Consider the following 18,184-nt stretch of genomic DNA (forward strand, 5'->3'; position numbering starts at 1 on the left):
TTCTTCTTTTCATCCATCTTTTCGTATTCATCGCTAATTTTTAGGATTTTACTTTTTTGTTGTCAAAATTGTAGGATTTTACTTTACTTTACAATTTTATTCAATTTCCACTTTATTTTATTTTTGTACTAAGTTTTAATAATTTTCCCTACTAAATATAATGGACACGATAAATAAGACCTACTCTAAGTTTATGAATAAACTCAGATCTAAATCTCTTTTACTATTAGGTAAAAAGTATATAAAATAACTCCCGCACTTTTTAAATACAATTGTTATTTTTTTTTAAATACAATCGCCTAATTAATACAATTGTTATTTTTTTTTAAATACAATCGCCTAATTAATACAATTAAATACAATCGCCTAATTAATGCGAATAGTCCTATTTGATTTATTTAAATCATGGCTTTCAAAATGAATTCAATTAATTTTAATATTATTCATATAATTATTTTATTATAATATATATCACTCATTCAATAATGAAATTTATTAATATGATATTATTAACATATTGATAATAATGTATAAAACAAAAATGTTAAAATAAAATTTTAGTGTGGTAAAACTTCAATTACATTGATTTCGTTTTAAAAAATTACAAATTTTAAATAATTAACCTTATTTAATTTGTAGATATATGTTTTTTAATAATATGTTTATGTTTTTAACTATAATAATATCTGGTAAATTTTAGTGTTTATATATATATATATATATATATATATATATATATATATATATATATATATATATATATAAATTTTAGTTTTAAAATAAATTTTACACTGATTTCATAAAAAATATGAACATATAAAATAAATTATAATTATTGTTGGACCAAATATTTTATTTTGAAAATGAAGCTAGTCAAAAATAATTCAACAATATTTAAGATAATACTAATAAAAAAAATTTAGATAAAAAATTTATTTGATCATAAATAAAATAAAAGGATGTAGATGTATATATATTAAAACTATAGGCATTTAGTGTAAATATTTTAAAATATAATTGACATCTATTTTATGAAGAGATTTACTTTTTTATATATATATATGTTCTAAAATTGAAAGTAATTAAGTACAAGAGGTATTTACCCAAAATAAATTAAGTACAAGAGGTAAAATATATATTTTGTCAAATTGTACCAAATCAATTGTAATGAATATATTGGGAGAGTACATCAAATGGAGAGAAAAGGAATAAGAATTTAAGGATATTATGGTCTATCTTAAGAAATTATGGAGTGCAGGCATCAACTATAGAGTGCGAAAATCGGTTTCCAATATTTATCCAAATCAGTCCAACTCTAATACTTAAATAGGTAAGTGTTTAGTTTTTGTTCTTTCCTTAAAAAAATCAGTCTCAGCAAATATTTTAGGAAGAGAGATTTGTATTAGCCAATATATCAAATAATTGTGTTTTAATTAGGACTCAACTTATAATATATATTTTTAATAATTAATTAAATAATCAATTAACTAATGACCATAATGCCTTTATTTAGTAATAGGTTAAAAAGGACTATTCTGTAAATTTGCCTGTCCCCCCATCCGTACTTTTATATATAGTATAGATAAGATTATTTTTAAGTCAATTCTGAAATTATTAAAGAAACAAAAGCAAAAATGACTTAAGTAAAAGAATAACCTTCACATTTGTTCAGGTGCTAATTGTGAGATGTGGAGATATTTTATAATTGTTCAGGTGCTAATTAAAAATTTTATTTACTTTGCCATATTATTAACTAGGAAAAAACCCCCATAATGCTTAGGATAAAGTAGTAATTAGGGCTGAGCAAGAACCGAATTAGACCGAAATATTGAACTGAATTTGTGTTTTGGTTTGATTTTTCGGTAAAAATGGTTTGGTTCTGTTTCTACTTTAGGTAAAATTCGGAGTTTGGTGTTCGGTTTGGTTTGGGTGTTTTGAAAATTAAAAAACCAAAAAAATCGAATGAACCAATGTTTAATATAAAATATATAATTTTTTTAAAAATAATATTCATATATATTTATATTTGTATGCTTTTTGTCTTTATAATTTAATTATTGTTGATATATAAATTAATAATAATAGTTTGGTGTTCGGTTTTTTACTTCCAAATTAAAAGTTTGGTTCGGTTTGGAAAATTTTCAAACTAAAAATACTGAAAATATTTTCACCAAACCGAACCGATCGATGCTCACCCCTAGTATATTTTACATATAATTTAATTAAAATTTATTTTTATTGTATAAGAACTGATGATAAAAACATATCATTGTATTCACAGTACAAAATAACATAACATTATAAATATAATATTATATTAATATTTGAAAATTACATTATTAACATATTACTGTATTAACATTGAAAAATTTATATTATATAAACATTTTAAGAAGTTGTTCATAGCACAACTGTTTTTTATTTAGTTCTAGCAAAAAATAGCACTATATGTATTAATAAAAATCCAATCATATTTTAAGCTATTACTATATAATTGAGATCATTAAATCTAAAAAACAAATCATTTCCAGGCAACAAAAAATATTAAACACATCAATAATATTCGAGTTACCTTTACAAAGACATTTGAATAGATGAAATCCCAAGTCGGAAAAACGATTTACGAATTAAATACTCGGAATAGGTACATGCAGATTTCATAAAACTGCATACATGCAGCAGCTTCAAGGGCACCGTCGTCCCTTTTCCAGGTTGAATCTGGACCGGACGTATTCATGCAAATTGTAGGTATTCGAGTTGCCTTTTCAGGGACGTTTGAATCGATGAAATTTGACGTCGGGGGTAACGAGTTTTGACATAAATACACAATCTGAATTTATATTAATTTCACACTGATGTACACATGCAGCAGCTTAATGACACCTTTCGTCAATGTTCTAAGTCGAATCCGGATTGGACATCCTCATGAAAGTTGTAGGTATTTGAGTTACCTTTCCAGGGACGTTTGAATCGATGAAATCCCATGTCGAAAAAACAATCTACGAATTAAATACTCGGACTACGTACGTGTAGATTTCATAAAACTGCACACATGCATCAGCTTTAAGGGCACTTTCGTCCCTTTTCCATGTTGAATCCGGACCAGACGTCTTCATAAAAGTAGGTATTCGAGTTATCTTTCTATGGACGTCTGAATCGGTTGAATCCGACGTCGGAAAACCGAGTTATGACAAAAATACTCGGGCTGGTTTTCGACAACATAGTTCTATCCCCTTTGTATCACTTGAAGCTACTCATTATTAGAAAGTGAACTTGAAAATAATAAATTTCAGTTAAATAAAATAACGTGGAAAAATGGGACGCGTGTTGAATTATTCGGATAAAATAGATTATTATAAATTAAGAAAAATGAGGTATATTTAAATTCTAATTTAAAATAATTGAATATATATTTTAATTTAATAAATTATAAATAATACTAAACCATGTATTTAGTCAATGGGGACAAAAAGACAAAATAAGCATATAAACCCCCTCTCTATGGTTTTGGAAGATACTTTTACCTTTTTCCAAAAAAGATGGATATATACGGCTATAAGATGTGTAAAATTTCAATCTACGGGATAGTCCTGGAGATAGCGCGTAGATTTGACCATGTCTCCACACATGCAGCTAATTGAATAGAGACTTCTTGTCAAACCTCGCCTTACTTAGCACGAGATTGATGGTTTTTTTAAAATATATTTATCTCCAAATCAACATTTTAAAACGTGTTCTATAAATAATTAAGCACAAATATATAAAAAAACTTTTTATACAACATTTTAATTAAACCAATGTATGAAAACTAAATATTGTTACAAACTTTTATATATATGATTCAAAATATATCTATAAGCACAAATATATTTATTATAAACCAAAACATCAAGGCATCCCAAAACTCGGAGATGTGACCAACCTCTATGTCTCAAGCCCAAATTCTAAGCCCAACTCCCTCTCTAGTCAATTGTATTGTAGATTGCCTTGCTAACTGAAAAGGTTTTAAAACAACTAAAATGAGCGAAAACTCAGTGAATAGACATAACAAGCATAAAACATTTATATACTTAAAATAAGTATATCATATAGTAACGAATACTTACAACACAAAATACTTTTAAAGTTCATCTCAAAAGCATTTACAAATATAAACAATATCAAAACAATTTCACTTTAAATATGAAATGTAGTTTGTATTAATCATCAATTATAACATTGATATATTACCCTGTAACAATAATATACACCATAGACCTGTAATCAGGAAAACAACACTGATCTACAGTCTAATCAACATATCTAGGAACACTTGATGGCTAACCCTTCTCCATCATTAGCACGGCTCAGCCCTTCTCCCTTCACTGACCATCAATCAAGTGCCCTGTGTCAAATGCGCATAGACACTAACAATATCTCACATGTGCATATAACTAACTCAGCACATAACCAGGTGCATATCACAACTCAGCACCACTCAAATATGTACCATTACAGAGTAAGCATATCATATAAAAGAAATCTCAAATCATTGCATCAAAACGCAATACAATTCAATAGTAAAACCATTTCAAATTCTCATTCAAAACTTAACCAAATCAAACGACTATTGAATTGCCGAAGGTATTACACATTCATAAACAAATACTCATTAGATCAAAAGCATCAAAGCTTTACTAAAATCAAACAATTATATAGATTCAATTCAAAACTTCTTTCATTTTATACAACATTTGCCAAAGGTAGTATTTGAAATATTTAAACAAGGCATTTCATCGAACACCTTTCGTGCATTCCAAAACAACCATTTAAAACACAATAAACCTTGACATTTTGAATATTAAAATAGCATATTGATTTCAGTAGCAAGGGCTAGTATATCTACTCACCACACAACAACCAAAACTAGTCCAAAATCACGTCACAAGCTGCCTTACTTTCTACTTGCACTGGCGTTGCCAAAATGAGCACCTAAATGAGTAATGTAAATCACAAAACACCATCACAATCATATATACATACCTATACAGATATCCAATACTCATTTGACCTAAATTCAGATCCTACAAATGGATTTCTATATGGTTTATACATGATTATGAACATGGCAACAAATCTGCCTAAGTAGGCAGAACATTAAGCTTCAAATCAAACATGTACTGTGAATAGTCTAGACATAATTTTAACAAACCTTTCGGTGAAGATTTAGCCCTTTGAGTCTAGAATCCAAAGCAAAAGGAATTTCATAATTTCAATATCTAAGCAATAAGTTATACCAGTTTTAGTGAGGTCGGGTCAAACTGCTTTCACAATTTAAGCAATAAAATGTCGCGGTCGTTTTCAATATCAAAACAACAGAATCAGATCACACTCAAAGATGAATACAAGTTGTAGTAGACACTCTAAAATTTCTGTGAAATCAAGAATTACTCGATTTGGAGATATATAACTCGACTTATGTGCAAAATACAGAAGCTACAATTTCTGTCACAAAACAGAACAAGACCACAACTAGGTATGCTATAGTTCAAAGCATAAATAGATGAAAGAACTTACCAATTCTATTTTCCCACACCTTATAATTAGATCATTGATAATTGAGGTTTATCTTCTGAAATGAAATTAGGGATTGAAGGATTTCGAATTTGCTCTCTTAGGTTTTAGGTTTCATTATATGTAAGAATAAAGAGGTGCTTTTTAACTTACTCTAAACACTTATCCTTATATATAACATATTAAGATATTTATAATGTTTAAAATCAGAAAATGAATAATGTTACCTTTAGTACTTTAACAATTCCAAGAGTTCAATTGAAACCTTAAAGATTCAATTCGTTTCAAACTCACGAAATTAACTTAGTTACCGACGAACTCCCATTTCAATTGACATGCTAAATAAACTCTAGCGTTTTAGTGCATGATAATGAATGTATAATATAACATTAGAGTACGGGTGTGTCACTTCTTCCCTCTTAGAGGACGAATTCGGACGGACGTCTTCATGAAAGTTATAGGTATTCGAGTTACCTTTCCAGGAACGTTTGAATCGATGAAATCTGACGTCGGGGGAACGAGTTATGACATAAATACACAATCTGAACATATATAAATTTCACACTGATATTATGGAGAAATTGAACGCGTATTGAATTATTCGAATAAAATAGTTTATTATAAACCAATAAAAACGACGTATATTTAAATTAAAATTTAAAACTATTAAATTTACATTTGCATATATATATATATATATATATATGTATGTATATATATGTATGTATATATATGTGTGTGCGCGCGCGTGTGCGTTTGCGTGTGTGTGTCTCTAAGGTGGAGATAATTTGACATGTTGAACTTATAATAAGTAAATTAAAAATAATACATTTACACCAAATGAACAAAAATCACGACGCAATCGAATACGTGTATATTTAATCAATTAAAACAGTTAATAAAATATATCACTTTAAATATAAATTAAAAAATATATATTTAAATTAAAAAAATTTATAATATATAATTAAATTTATATTTTATTAAAACTTAATATTAATAAATTTAAAATGTTTTGATGTTCATCTATTTTTAAAACATATAGTATTTATAGCATATTAATTTTAATGAATAAAAATGTATATTAAATAATATTTATATTTAACTAATTAAATTTATTCATGTCAATTAATTATTTAAAAGGAGAGTGTTTTCACTCTCTTGTTTTATGAAAGTGTGCTAGTAAGTGTGGACTATTTTTGCCCCAACCTATTCATTAGGTAACATGTCAGTTTTGTCTATTGAGCCATCATAATATTTGTCTCTCCTTTCGCTGGACCGGTCCAAAAGAGTAACCCATTTTATTAACAATTAAAACTAGTTTTGAAAATTACACTGGATGGGACTTTTAATAATCTGTTGAATAGTTGAACCACTAAAACAAAAAATTTAATAATTTCATTCAACCAGTTTAACCGGTGGTTGAACCGGTCGGACCAGTGGAACTGTGAATCGCGAATTCCGCCGGTTCAGTCATCGGTTCAGTTTTTAAAATACTACCTAAAATATTAAATTGACGTCTTTTTCATTTGGAAAAAAAAATTCAAAAACGTTCTTCATATATATCATATATTAATTGTACATGTTTAAAATTTTATTTACATTTAGTTAAATTAATTTAAAATTTAAATTAGTTTTGATCTGATTATACTTTTTAGTTAGTTTTTAAAAATAAATAACATATTTGTACTTTTTTAAGTGGATATGAATTTAATTGTATATTTAAATATGGCTTATTGAATGATTTCGTCATTTAAATAACAAAACTGACAAAAATTGGGGTATAATTGAATTGATAAAGTGTGAAATAGGGTAAAATTGACAAGTTTTTAACGTCAAGGTAAGATCGAAAAGGGGGCTAAAAGGTCGGTATTTTTTTTGAGGAAATTACACCATTTACCAAAAAAAAAAAATTACAAAACTGCATGTTGACTTTTTTCATTTACAAAAATCCTAAAAATATTTACAAACGTACCAAAAAAAAAAAATTACAAACATACGGTGTATACTGTGGGTATAATGTCAGTATACTAATAAACTAACATTATATCAACATTATACCAACATTATATAAAAATTATACCAACATTATGCATACTGAGATTTTATTAATATTAAATAAAAATTTACCAAAATTACATCATGTCATATACTAAAAAATAAATTAATAAATATATCAACTAGAAAATATATATAAAATTTTATAATCTATATACCAAAAATATACTGAAATTATCAATAATAAACCAAATACTATTTTTCAATTATCTGATTTATAGGTTTAATATTCCGAAACTATACCTTAATTATACCGACATTATACACATCGTACTTTTGTAAATAATTTTCATTTTTTGGTAGTTTTGTAATTAATTTAAATCAGTCGATATTTTTGTAAAAAAAAAATTACAGGTACTTTTGTAAATATTTTTAAAATTTTAGATACTTTTGTCATCGTCCCATTATTTTAAGGCATTAGGCCTTTTTTTTAATTGTTAAACGTGTGCAATTTATTTGTCTGGATTTTTTGTCCTAATCCACGTAATGAAATAGTCAAAAATTTAGAGTAAAAGTAGTATTTTTGGGGAAAATGATATTTAAAGACCACATGAAATAGAAAATAATAATACATGCAACTCTAAATGGATTTTCACAGTTGACAGTGATGAATTTTGCAACTCTTCCCACTTATGATTGAATCCCAAACGAGCTAGCCAGCTCCTAGTAATTGAGAGTTGATTTGATTGCATCCAGAATCTACATGGAAATATGGATCCATCATAATCTACCATAAATGATAAAACAAATATTGCTAATAATTCAAAACTTACTTTGTTCTTTGTGGGCATGTAAAATGGTTCAAAAACTAGAGGAAACGGTGTATCCAGACCACATACTCTTGTCACAGGAGCTTCTAACTGCAAAACATCTTCACTTGTTTAGCCACTCCACACAGAAATCTGTTATGAGATTAGTTGCTCACCCTTAAGAAACATCGTTCGATAATGGACGCTGAGATTTCTGCACCAAAACCTCCCGTCACAGGAGCTTCATGACTGATCTACACCCAGGAATATAATGATTTTTTAAAATTTTATAGTAATTTTGACGACCTACTCTCAGGAATCTATCCAACTTACGACAAGTCTTCCGGTCTTTCTAACCGAAGCCTCCACTGTTTCCTTATCCCAGGGTAGTAACGTTCTCAGGTCAATAAGTTCACAGGATATTCCTTCCTGCAAAATTTCTCTATAACAATCATCACAGCTTATAGCAATAACAAATGAAAAACATAGAATGAATTAAAGTAAAAAGGACACTTGTTGAGTTCTACGTTTTCATTTTTGGAAATGCTTCTGAAACTCCAAGACCTTATATTTATACATATTCTAATAAAAAAAATCATTTAACTGTGTTTTATTTCATCGTTTTCGTTCATGTTGATAAGCTCAAATTGCTTTCCAGGTCACAGTGCCAACAAACACCAAGAAGCTTTTTATTGTACAAGCATTGTAGGTTTCCGAGTTATAAACCATTGTAGTCACAGTGCCAACAAAAATGAATGAAGTAATTTTGGCTTGATATAAGGTCAGAGGAGGATTAGGACAGAATAACCACACACTATAGTAAGCAGATTATGATAACCCCGTATTATTGTTAGCATGAAGGATTAAAATGTCAGAAACGTTTAGAGATGCACGAAAATTGTCCCACTTACGGGTCCTTAACTAACTGGGTAAGCTCTAACTTAAATTTTGGGTTAGTTGACCTTACAGAAACACCAATAATCATTCTGTTCTTCTGGAACTTATAGCTAAAGGGACTAAGCAAACTAACCTTCTCTGCCTCAATACAGGCCTGCTCCATGACAGCCAGTTGTGCTCCCCAACCAACAAGAGTTATGTCATTGCCTTCTCGGATCACCTGATATTTGGTTTGCAAATGTCTTTACAACAATTAAACTTAATTCATAACTTAAAAAGCAATAATCAAGCCCGAGCGCAGTTCAATGCGGATTCCCGCAATACAAATTTTTCCCCATTCGAAGTAGCATACCTCTGCCTCTGATAATGGTAACATGTAATCATGGTCAGGTACTTCTTCTACGGATAAGCGATAAAGCCACTGAAAACCAACAGTACTTTAATATCAACACACAAAACCAGTTGATTTACAACCAAAGGGAAAAAGAACATACTTTTGGTTCAAAAAATACAACAGGGTTTGGATCCCGTATGCATGATAATAACAATCCTTTGGCTTGCCGGGGACTTCGAGGTATAACCACCTGTAAAAAAAACATTAAATTAGGGTGACACTCTCATATGTGAAAAAGGAATTTCAAAAGATTTAGCAGCTTTCTGTTGAGCTCGTCTAATCAAAGTTAAATGAAAGTATTGGGTAGATTAACAAATGAAATAAATAACATGCAATGGCACAAAAATAGATTAATTCACTGGTTAAGCATAAATTACATGCATCTCATTATTGCTATGTAACATTTGTTTCAACTTTTATTATAATTTTCCATTGAATAGACAGCTTGTTTGGATGACACAATGTTCAAATGGAATCAATTCTACGTTTGAGCAATTTTCCACATACTTCCATGGTTTATTTTAAAGAGGTTTAGATAATTAGATTTCCGAGTATTCTTATATTTTATTTTCCTTTTGTTTATCCTTTTATTTTCCTTCCGATGAGTGTTGGTCAAAGACAGATATGACCCTGAAGTGGAGATGCAAATGAAGCAAGGGAAGAGATATACTTTGATACCAGGAACATGACAAAAGAAGGCTTCAGGGGATTGTGAGTGATAATGTCCTCCATGTCCCACAGCTCCATAGGGTGCTCTAATTGTTAAACCTGGAGAGTCACTTTAAAATCATTATACCGAAAAACGTAAGCAAGAATAGAAAAAAAAGGATTATTACCTCCACAATTATATTGATTCCCACTCCTGTATCTAAACTTTGCAGCTTCATTGACAATCTGTGAGTAGAAAATGTTGATCATTTAAGGGAATTGCGGAGGTGAAAAAAACATAGAATTGAAGAGGGTTGTTGCCTGATCAAAAGCAGGATAGATGTAATCTGCAAACTGAATTTCTGCTACGGCTCTATTGTCCTGTCGCAAATGATGATTCAATAACAATGTAGAGAGAATCCATATAAAGAATATACGGATTGAATACTCACCATTGCTGCGAGACCAATGCCAAATCCGACAATGCCCTAAACATCATGTAAATATGAGAAATACAAAGCAAAATCATATAAAAAAGAATCACAAGAAGGTCATAAATTTACCTGTTCACAAAGAGGAGTATTAAAAACTCGATTTTTGCCGAAGCGTTCGGCCAGTCCGGTTGTGCAGCGGAATACCCCGCCAAAGCTCACATCTTCTCCAAATACATAACAACTGAGAGAGACACTAAAAGTTTAAACTTTTTTTTCGCCAGAGATAACAATATATAAATATGTAAAAAAAAAAGTCATCTCAAGATGATGAACCAATCTTAAGCAAAGAAAATAAAAGTGTACTTTACGGCTACTAATTAAACCATGCAAATAAACATTCGTTTAACAAATTAATACCAAAATATATGAAACTGATAATAATGAAAATGGTGGTATGATATAGAGAAATAAAAACAGAAGAAAAGAATACCGAGGGTCAGTTTCCAAGGCAATATTGAGAGCTTGATTAATGGCAGAGAAAAGATTCATTGATTTTCCCACTTCTCCATGTCCTTGAGAAGAGAACTGTCTGGGTCTGCAAATTGAAGCAGCAAGCCTAATAATTCCACTTCTTCTCAAACCCATTATTTTTGTGATCAGATTGCCCCAATTTCGCTTTTTACTTTTCTATTCCTATGCAGATCAACATACACATTTTGCCACCTCACTAAGCTTACTCTAATCTCATCTTGTCTTTCCGTCTATCTATCTTGGTTTCGTGCAGAATTGAAATTCAAGGTGGGGTGGGATGCATAAATTAATGAGCAAAATACACCAAATTTAATTAAAAAAATATCTTAACAAGAAAAACAAAGGGAGTAGTTTCCGTTTTTTTATAAGGTTTTTACGTTTAATTTTTCTTGATATTAATATCTACTCATCTGTCCCGTATTAATAGGTAGATTAGGACAAACACGTGTACTAAGAATGTTTAGGTTTTTTAGATAAAATAAATAAATAAAGGATCACTTTCATCCCTTATCTTGGGTAAAGTATTAAAAAAGTCCAAAATTAGAAAACCGGATCACTTATATCCTGAATTTGTATAAACCGGATCAAAAAAGCCCCTTTGCTGACGTGGCGCTCTAATTAAAGAGTGAAATTTAAATCAATATTTAATTAATCATAATTAACACTAACTAATCATACTTAATCACTAATTAATTACAATTTAACACTAATTAAATTAAAAAAAAAATTACCCGAAAAAAAAATTAATTTTTTTTGGAGCAGACTGCTCCTCATCGGAGGAGCAGAGGCTCACCTGAGGATATGTGACCCGCGGGTCTGGAAAAACAGACCCGCGGGTCTGCATTTTTTTAAAAAAAAGTTAAAAAAATCTAAATTTTTTTGTGTATATTAAAAAATTAGGGTTAATTTGTTGATATTTAAATTTTGAGGGTTAATTAGTTAATTCAGATTTTAAAATTTGGGGATTAATTTGTTATATATTAAAAATTAGATGGTTAATTTATTATTTTAGATTTTAGAATAATAAGGATTAAATTTTATTTTTTTATTTATTAGGTCTTAATTTATAATGTTTAAAAAAAATTAGAACCATTTTAAACTTTTTTCTATCAAAAACCACCTTGGGCAACAAAACCACTATGGAAAACCGGAGAGTGTATTACACTCTCTTGGGTGAGAGTGGGAATGGGGGTTTTTGACCCGTTTTACACAAGTTCAGGGTATAACTTATAAGTGATCCCTTTTTCAAGGTTTGGATTTTTTGATATTTTGACACAAGTTCGAGGGTGAAAGTGATCATTTATTCTAAAATAAATTAATACATAAAAAGAGTACTAAATTTGTCCCGATTTAGTATAGTGGCAACTTTATCTTTTAGTAATTTTTATTGTCTTTCCAAAATATTTCCTATAATTAATATTGACAATTACTACTCCTATTTTTTTTAGTTGTCATTTTAGGTAAATGTAACTTTTTTTATCAATAGTTGTCTTTTTAGGAATTTAAGATAATATTAGCTATTATCTTCAAAATTAATCCCTCCTCTAATAATTGACTCTATGACTCAACTTACAAAAGCATTTACTATATAGTAGGGTTATTTGAATATTTACTTCCATAATTTAAGACAAAAACTCACTTTCTTAATAGGCTTAATGTTTTAAAAAACCCTGCCCTTTAATCCCCTTTTCAATCCTACTCTGACGCTGCAAATCTGTGAATTCTACTCTATTTTGTATTTTTTTCATTTCAATTGTATCTTAAAGCATAAAATTGACCTTTTTTTATTTGGCAAAAATTCTCTAAATTGACCCTTTTTGCATTGAATTAACTTTTAATAATTTGAACTTTTGTCAAATAAATAAAGGTCAATTTTATGCTTCACAGTACAATTGAAATGAAAAAAAAATGCAAATGGGGTAAAATTGACAATTTTTCAACATCAGGGTAGGATTGAAATGAGGATGAAAGGTCGGGGTTTTTTTAGGCATTAAGCCTTCTTAATATGTACAATTTTAGCTAAATGGACAACTAAAAAAATAGAGGGAGTACTTAATAAGATAAATATCTAGTGTCATTTTAAAAAATATATAGTTTTAAAGGTTTCAATGTTTTTTATTCGCATGTGAAGGCTTGGCCTAATAATTAAGTCCTTCCATTGCATGAAGTCAGGGGTTTGAACTCCAATACTCCTCTTGTCATGATTTGACTGACTTAAATTTGAAAAGTGCATTTTTATTTTTGCTAATTTCCGCTAACAATTAACCTAAATTTTTTTTATTCTCTTTTGTTTTTATAAACATGTTTTTTATTATCTCAAATCTCTAATATCTAAATTTTTGTGTTTCAACGATGATATATTTTTATCAACTACAACAGTTTAATTTTTGCGACGTGGACAATTTTTTTTACTCGACGACAATGGTTTGTTCGATTTATAATGAACTTTTTTCATTCGTTTACAATTTGTTCTATATTGAATTTTTGTATTATTTGTGGATTTTTATTAATATTTATGACATTTTATTTTATTATAAATTTGTCATAAATTTATGCTTATAAAGTGTTCAATAAAATGCTTAAACATAAATTATTTTATAAGTATTTTGATAACGGTGAATAACTGTCTTTTAATTATTTTAAATGTGTTCTTTAAAAGTTAAATGCATGGAGCTGATTAACATTAGTTTTTATAAGTTCAATAAAAATATTATGATATGTTATTATTTACACCGGTCCAAAATAATAGAAGGTCCAAGAACGACATATGGGCTGATCCGGGTGTTTTGGCCTGAATTACAGCTGCCGTAGTATTTATGATATTTTTACTATTTAGTAGTTTTCTTGAATAAGGTTTAACATCATTAGGAATATTTTTCTCATTAAAAATAGTATTTCAATTGCAATTGGATATTAAATAGAATTTCTCACTATAAATAATAATTGAGAACAAGAATTGTATTTTTTATATATCGAATCAATCAAATAAAACCAAGTTCTGTGCTTTTTATCCCATAATTTTCAGATTGTTTGTTAACTTATGAGTAGTTTGATATTAATCTTACTTGTTTTTTTGAATCAGTTTGGTTAAAGTATCAAATTGAAACAATTTTCATTCATACATATTCAAAGGTTTGAGATTGAGATTTATTCCTTTGGACATCTTTTGACAACACTAGGGGCCCGTTTATGGCTAGCATTAAAACTGATAAGCAAACTCGGTCTCAACACCGAGCGCAGTTGGAAATAAAGAGTGTATTAACGGACGAATTAGACTCAAACATTATACAAATCATGGTTAAAGATAAACAAGTTTCACAGCCCCCAAAAGGACAACTGACGCCCCCCCCCCCCTTTCTGAAGGAATTAATGCTAGTTCTGTAGTCAACAATTCTGGATTTGATGTTGCAAAATATTTGGACAAATATTTGCGAGATCTCCCACCAACTCGAACGTCCCTGTCACAAGTCAATTTTACCATCATGAGGGATGAAATTGCTTAGGAAAATCGGCAGATGTTTGACGGGGCTATGCAACAAATGACTTCAGCAATGAACACGATAATGTCCGATCACGTTGTCGTATAGAGAGAGATCAAAAACAATTTGAACACCTTGACGATTGCAATTGACAATTCGGGTACGCTTTTTTTAGGATAAGCTATAGCCAAACAAAGCTATGGAAAGGCCGATTATACTCAAACGCTGAATAGATTTGGAGCTCAGGGTAATTCAGCCATGTCAGGACAACAGCCCAACAAGATGAGTATGATGTATGGCTCTATGAAGTTGTTAACAAATTCTTTTATACAAGTGAACAATATAATCGTCCGCAATCAAATTGGGTCTTATGAATAAGGGCATCATACAAGATCGTAACCTTAGTTTATTTTCTCAATTAGTAAAGAGTTACTAATGAAGCGAGGTAGTCAGTCTCATGCTATTTTATGGGTTGATCGATATAAGCATCAAAACACTCAATGGTTGAGTCAGTCGAACAGTGACGCTATATGAATTTTGCGTGGTATTTCATATAAATCAATATAATGTCATCTAGTTCATGATTGTACATATAAGTCCTTAGACTTGTGGTGACACTATCTTGTGTATAGGTGATTAGAGTATCCTTATCCCTAGATCTTTCATGAGCTAGGGTCGCAGGATATGTTGGCTCTAGTTAGTTGTATATGAAGATAGGTACTTAGTCTAGAAAGGATTCATTACTGTAGATGAACAGGGATAGGACTTTATGTTATCTCAAATTGTTCTTGATGGATGGATTCCTAAATAGGAGAAGATGACTTGTTTAGAAGGAGTTTTAAATACTATAAAGTTAGTGGAATTGAGAGCGAGGTCTTATGATCGAGACATTTAGTGTTTGACAAACCATGATACTAGTCGAAATCAGAATCTTATAATGAAGGATTTTCGGTGTACGATAATCATGAACATTGGTTCATTAGAATGCATCGAACCTTCATTTCATTTGAGTAGTCATGATATATTTCTAGACGTCACCAACAATTTACGAAAGTTAATAATTAAATGGGGGTTTTTACTTATCAAAGATAAGAAAATCGTTTCTTATGTTTCTTGTTGCCATCTAGATGTGAACCTAGCTAGTCACATATACTAGGGTGTGCAACCGATTATTTTATGAAAGGTCAAATTTGAAATGGATACTAGCATATCTCTAAATTTAATCTAATTTGAAAACGAAGTTCAATTTAAGGACTAATTTATAAATTTGCTGGAATTTAATTGTACTTTAGCCAAGTTTAGAAGTTAGTGGCTTAAAAGTAATTAATTAATGGAATTAATGACACTAAGAACTAATCTATAATTAATTGAATAATCCATGTTGTTTATCTACTAATTGCATGTGAATTATGAACATAGACTATGTCTTAGTCAAGACACACAAGTTTCTCTTTTGATGACACATAAGAAAGTTGTATGTCTTAAGGCATGGAAATGTGTTAACACTTAGCAAGGTGTGTGTCATGAGGAGAGGAGTGGAGTTTCCTCTACACACTCCATTCACTCATGCCTATAAAAGGAGAGCTACTATGTACGTGCAAGGGTTTAATTTTTAATCGACAATCTTTTTTTTTTTGATTAAGAATCAAATGATATGAATGGGATTCATATATGCTTGTTAAGTTTTGTAATGGCACCAATCTAATCAACAATTTATAAGCACAACTTGAAGTAGTTCAAGTGCTAGCTTTGAGAAAGTTAGGGTTATTTGAAGGAAGTTCAAGTACAAGTTTGTACATGTTCATATATCACATAAGCCAACAATAACTAGAAGAAGTTTTCAAGCATCCGATCAAGGAGGTGATCATAACAAGAGTTGAGCTTTGGGTTTCTCAACAAGAGGAACTCGAGCAAATAACTTTAAGGCTAGGATTCAATTGGAGGATTCAATTGGAAGCATACTCGTATGGATGAGTCAGAGGTCGTGTACTTTTAGGACTACGGGAATCTTAGGGAATCCACATAGGTATTGATGGAATAAACAAATAAACAAAGGGAAAAGGAGGGAACCACAAATCCAACATCGACCAGAAAAGAAGGAAAAGACAAGACGCCGCCACAAACACCATAAAAGGGCCACGAACCCATAAGTCCAGGGGACACGCAATCTGACTATACAAATGTTCCACATGCTAAACCATTTGTCTCACTAACACTTTAACATATATCCAGATTCCGATACTTAAAGATCCCAAGTCACTGACCACAACCGACTCTTGGATCTATCATTGGGTGTCGTCTGTGGGAAATCTTAGAACAAATTTCACTGGTCAGATTCGATGAATACAACAGTAATTGATCTCTCAATGATTGTTGTACCTCAACTTCAGAATCCCGATATGTTTTGTGTAATAATCCCAATTGATAGAGTAGAAATGATAAACAAAACTCTAGAATAAACTATTTCTAATGGCTTTGTCTATGAACTAAGATGTAAACTACAAAATGTGTGATCTCTAAGATGTCTAAGGTCCAAAAAGGATGTGTGATCTCCACAAGAAGACGTCTTTTCTCTACACAAATGCAAGCTATTTATAGAGTTGCTAGCAGTGGAGCTCAAGTCAAGAATCTCTCTTCTCTTCATGGAATTTGAGTGATGATCAAGTTTTGGATCTCTTCTTTCCATATAGAGCGGAGTAGGGAGCAAGTTATTCCATAACCATCTTGAGTGAATCATGGTTCACTTATCTCATTTCCAAAGATAGCTTGATTCAATCTCATCTTGATCTATACTTTGAGTGCTAATCAAGTACTTCCAAATTGAGCTTCGGAGGATCAAGGTTGACTTATCTTGTTTCCAAAAGAAACTTAAGTCTATCAAAGTTGACTTATCTAATTTCCAAAAAAGGATTGATTTAAGTCCACATTGATTTCTTCTTCCATAATGAGCTTTGTTGTAATCAAATCTCATATCTTTCAGTGCAAGCCAAGGAAGATCCCTTTTTGAGTGTGAATCAAAGATGTGTCGCTTATGGAAGGTCTATGAGTGCTCACCAAAACTCCCGTAACCTTCAAAAATGGAAAAAATGCAATTTTTCCAGGCCTCAGGGCAGGCCCGAAGTCGTGGGCCGGCCAAGGGTCGGCCGAGCTTCTGCGTGACACTTTTTCAGCTGCAAAAACTCTAACTTCAAAACCTCATAACTCCTTGTAGACACGTCGGAATGAGCTGGTTCTTGATTCTACGGAAAGCTTAAGATGTCTACTTTATTTATTGTGAAGAACACAAATATAATTGAGGTCTCTAAATGCTCCAAAACTTTCAATCATTATAGCGGGGTCAGATTCACAAGTATGCATTTTTGCTCTTAACGTCTATTTTCATCAGATCTTCGCACCACATTCTACTATACTTCAATCATGGTCACACAAGGCTTCAAAATG

General features: G+C 30.3%; 1 protein-coding gene across 2 annotated transcripts; it reads right to left on the bottom strand.

Annotated features, from left to right (window-relative positions):
* Positions 1 to 8,113: 8,113 nt before the first annotated feature.
* On the bottom strand, positions 8,114 to 11,639 carry LOC126670080 (2-oxoisovalerate dehydrogenase subunit beta 1, mitochondrial). Of its 2 annotated transcripts, XM_050363739.2 has the most exons (13): positions 11,224 to 11,639; positions 10,863 to 10,974; positions 10,752 to 10,787; positions 10,621 to 10,680; positions 10,488 to 10,545; positions 10,322 to 10,419; positions 9,752 to 9,841; positions 9,610 to 9,678; positions 9,391 to 9,477; positions 8,694 to 8,789; positions 8,537 to 8,614; positions 8,385 to 8,471; positions 8,114 to 8,310 (listed from the first exon to the last, which is right to left on the bottom strand). In XM_050363739.2, the coding sequence occupies exons 1-13, from the start codon at positions 11,376 to 11,378 to the stop codon at positions 8,275 to 8,277; spliced, it is 1,062 nt and encodes a 353-aa protein (XP_050219696.1). In that variant the 5' UTR covers positions 11,379 to 11,639; the 3' UTR covers positions 8,114 to 8,274. The 2 variants fall into 2 exon arrangements, 1 of the variants encoding a protein (XP_050219696.1); XR_007638645.2 differs by lacking the exon at positions 8,114 to 8,310 and having other exon boundaries at positions 8,455 to 8,471; positions 8,537 to 8,609.
* Positions 11,640 to 18,184: the final 6,545 nt, after the last annotated feature.

Source organism: Mercurialis annua, linkage group LG2 (genome assembly GCF_937616625.2).
Source record: "Mercurialis annua linkage group LG2, ddMerAnnu1.2, whole genome shotgun sequence".
Classification (NCBI taxonomy): domain Eukaryota; kingdom Viridiplantae; phylum Streptophyta; class Magnoliopsida; order Malpighiales; family Euphorbiaceae; genus Mercurialis; species Mercurialis annua.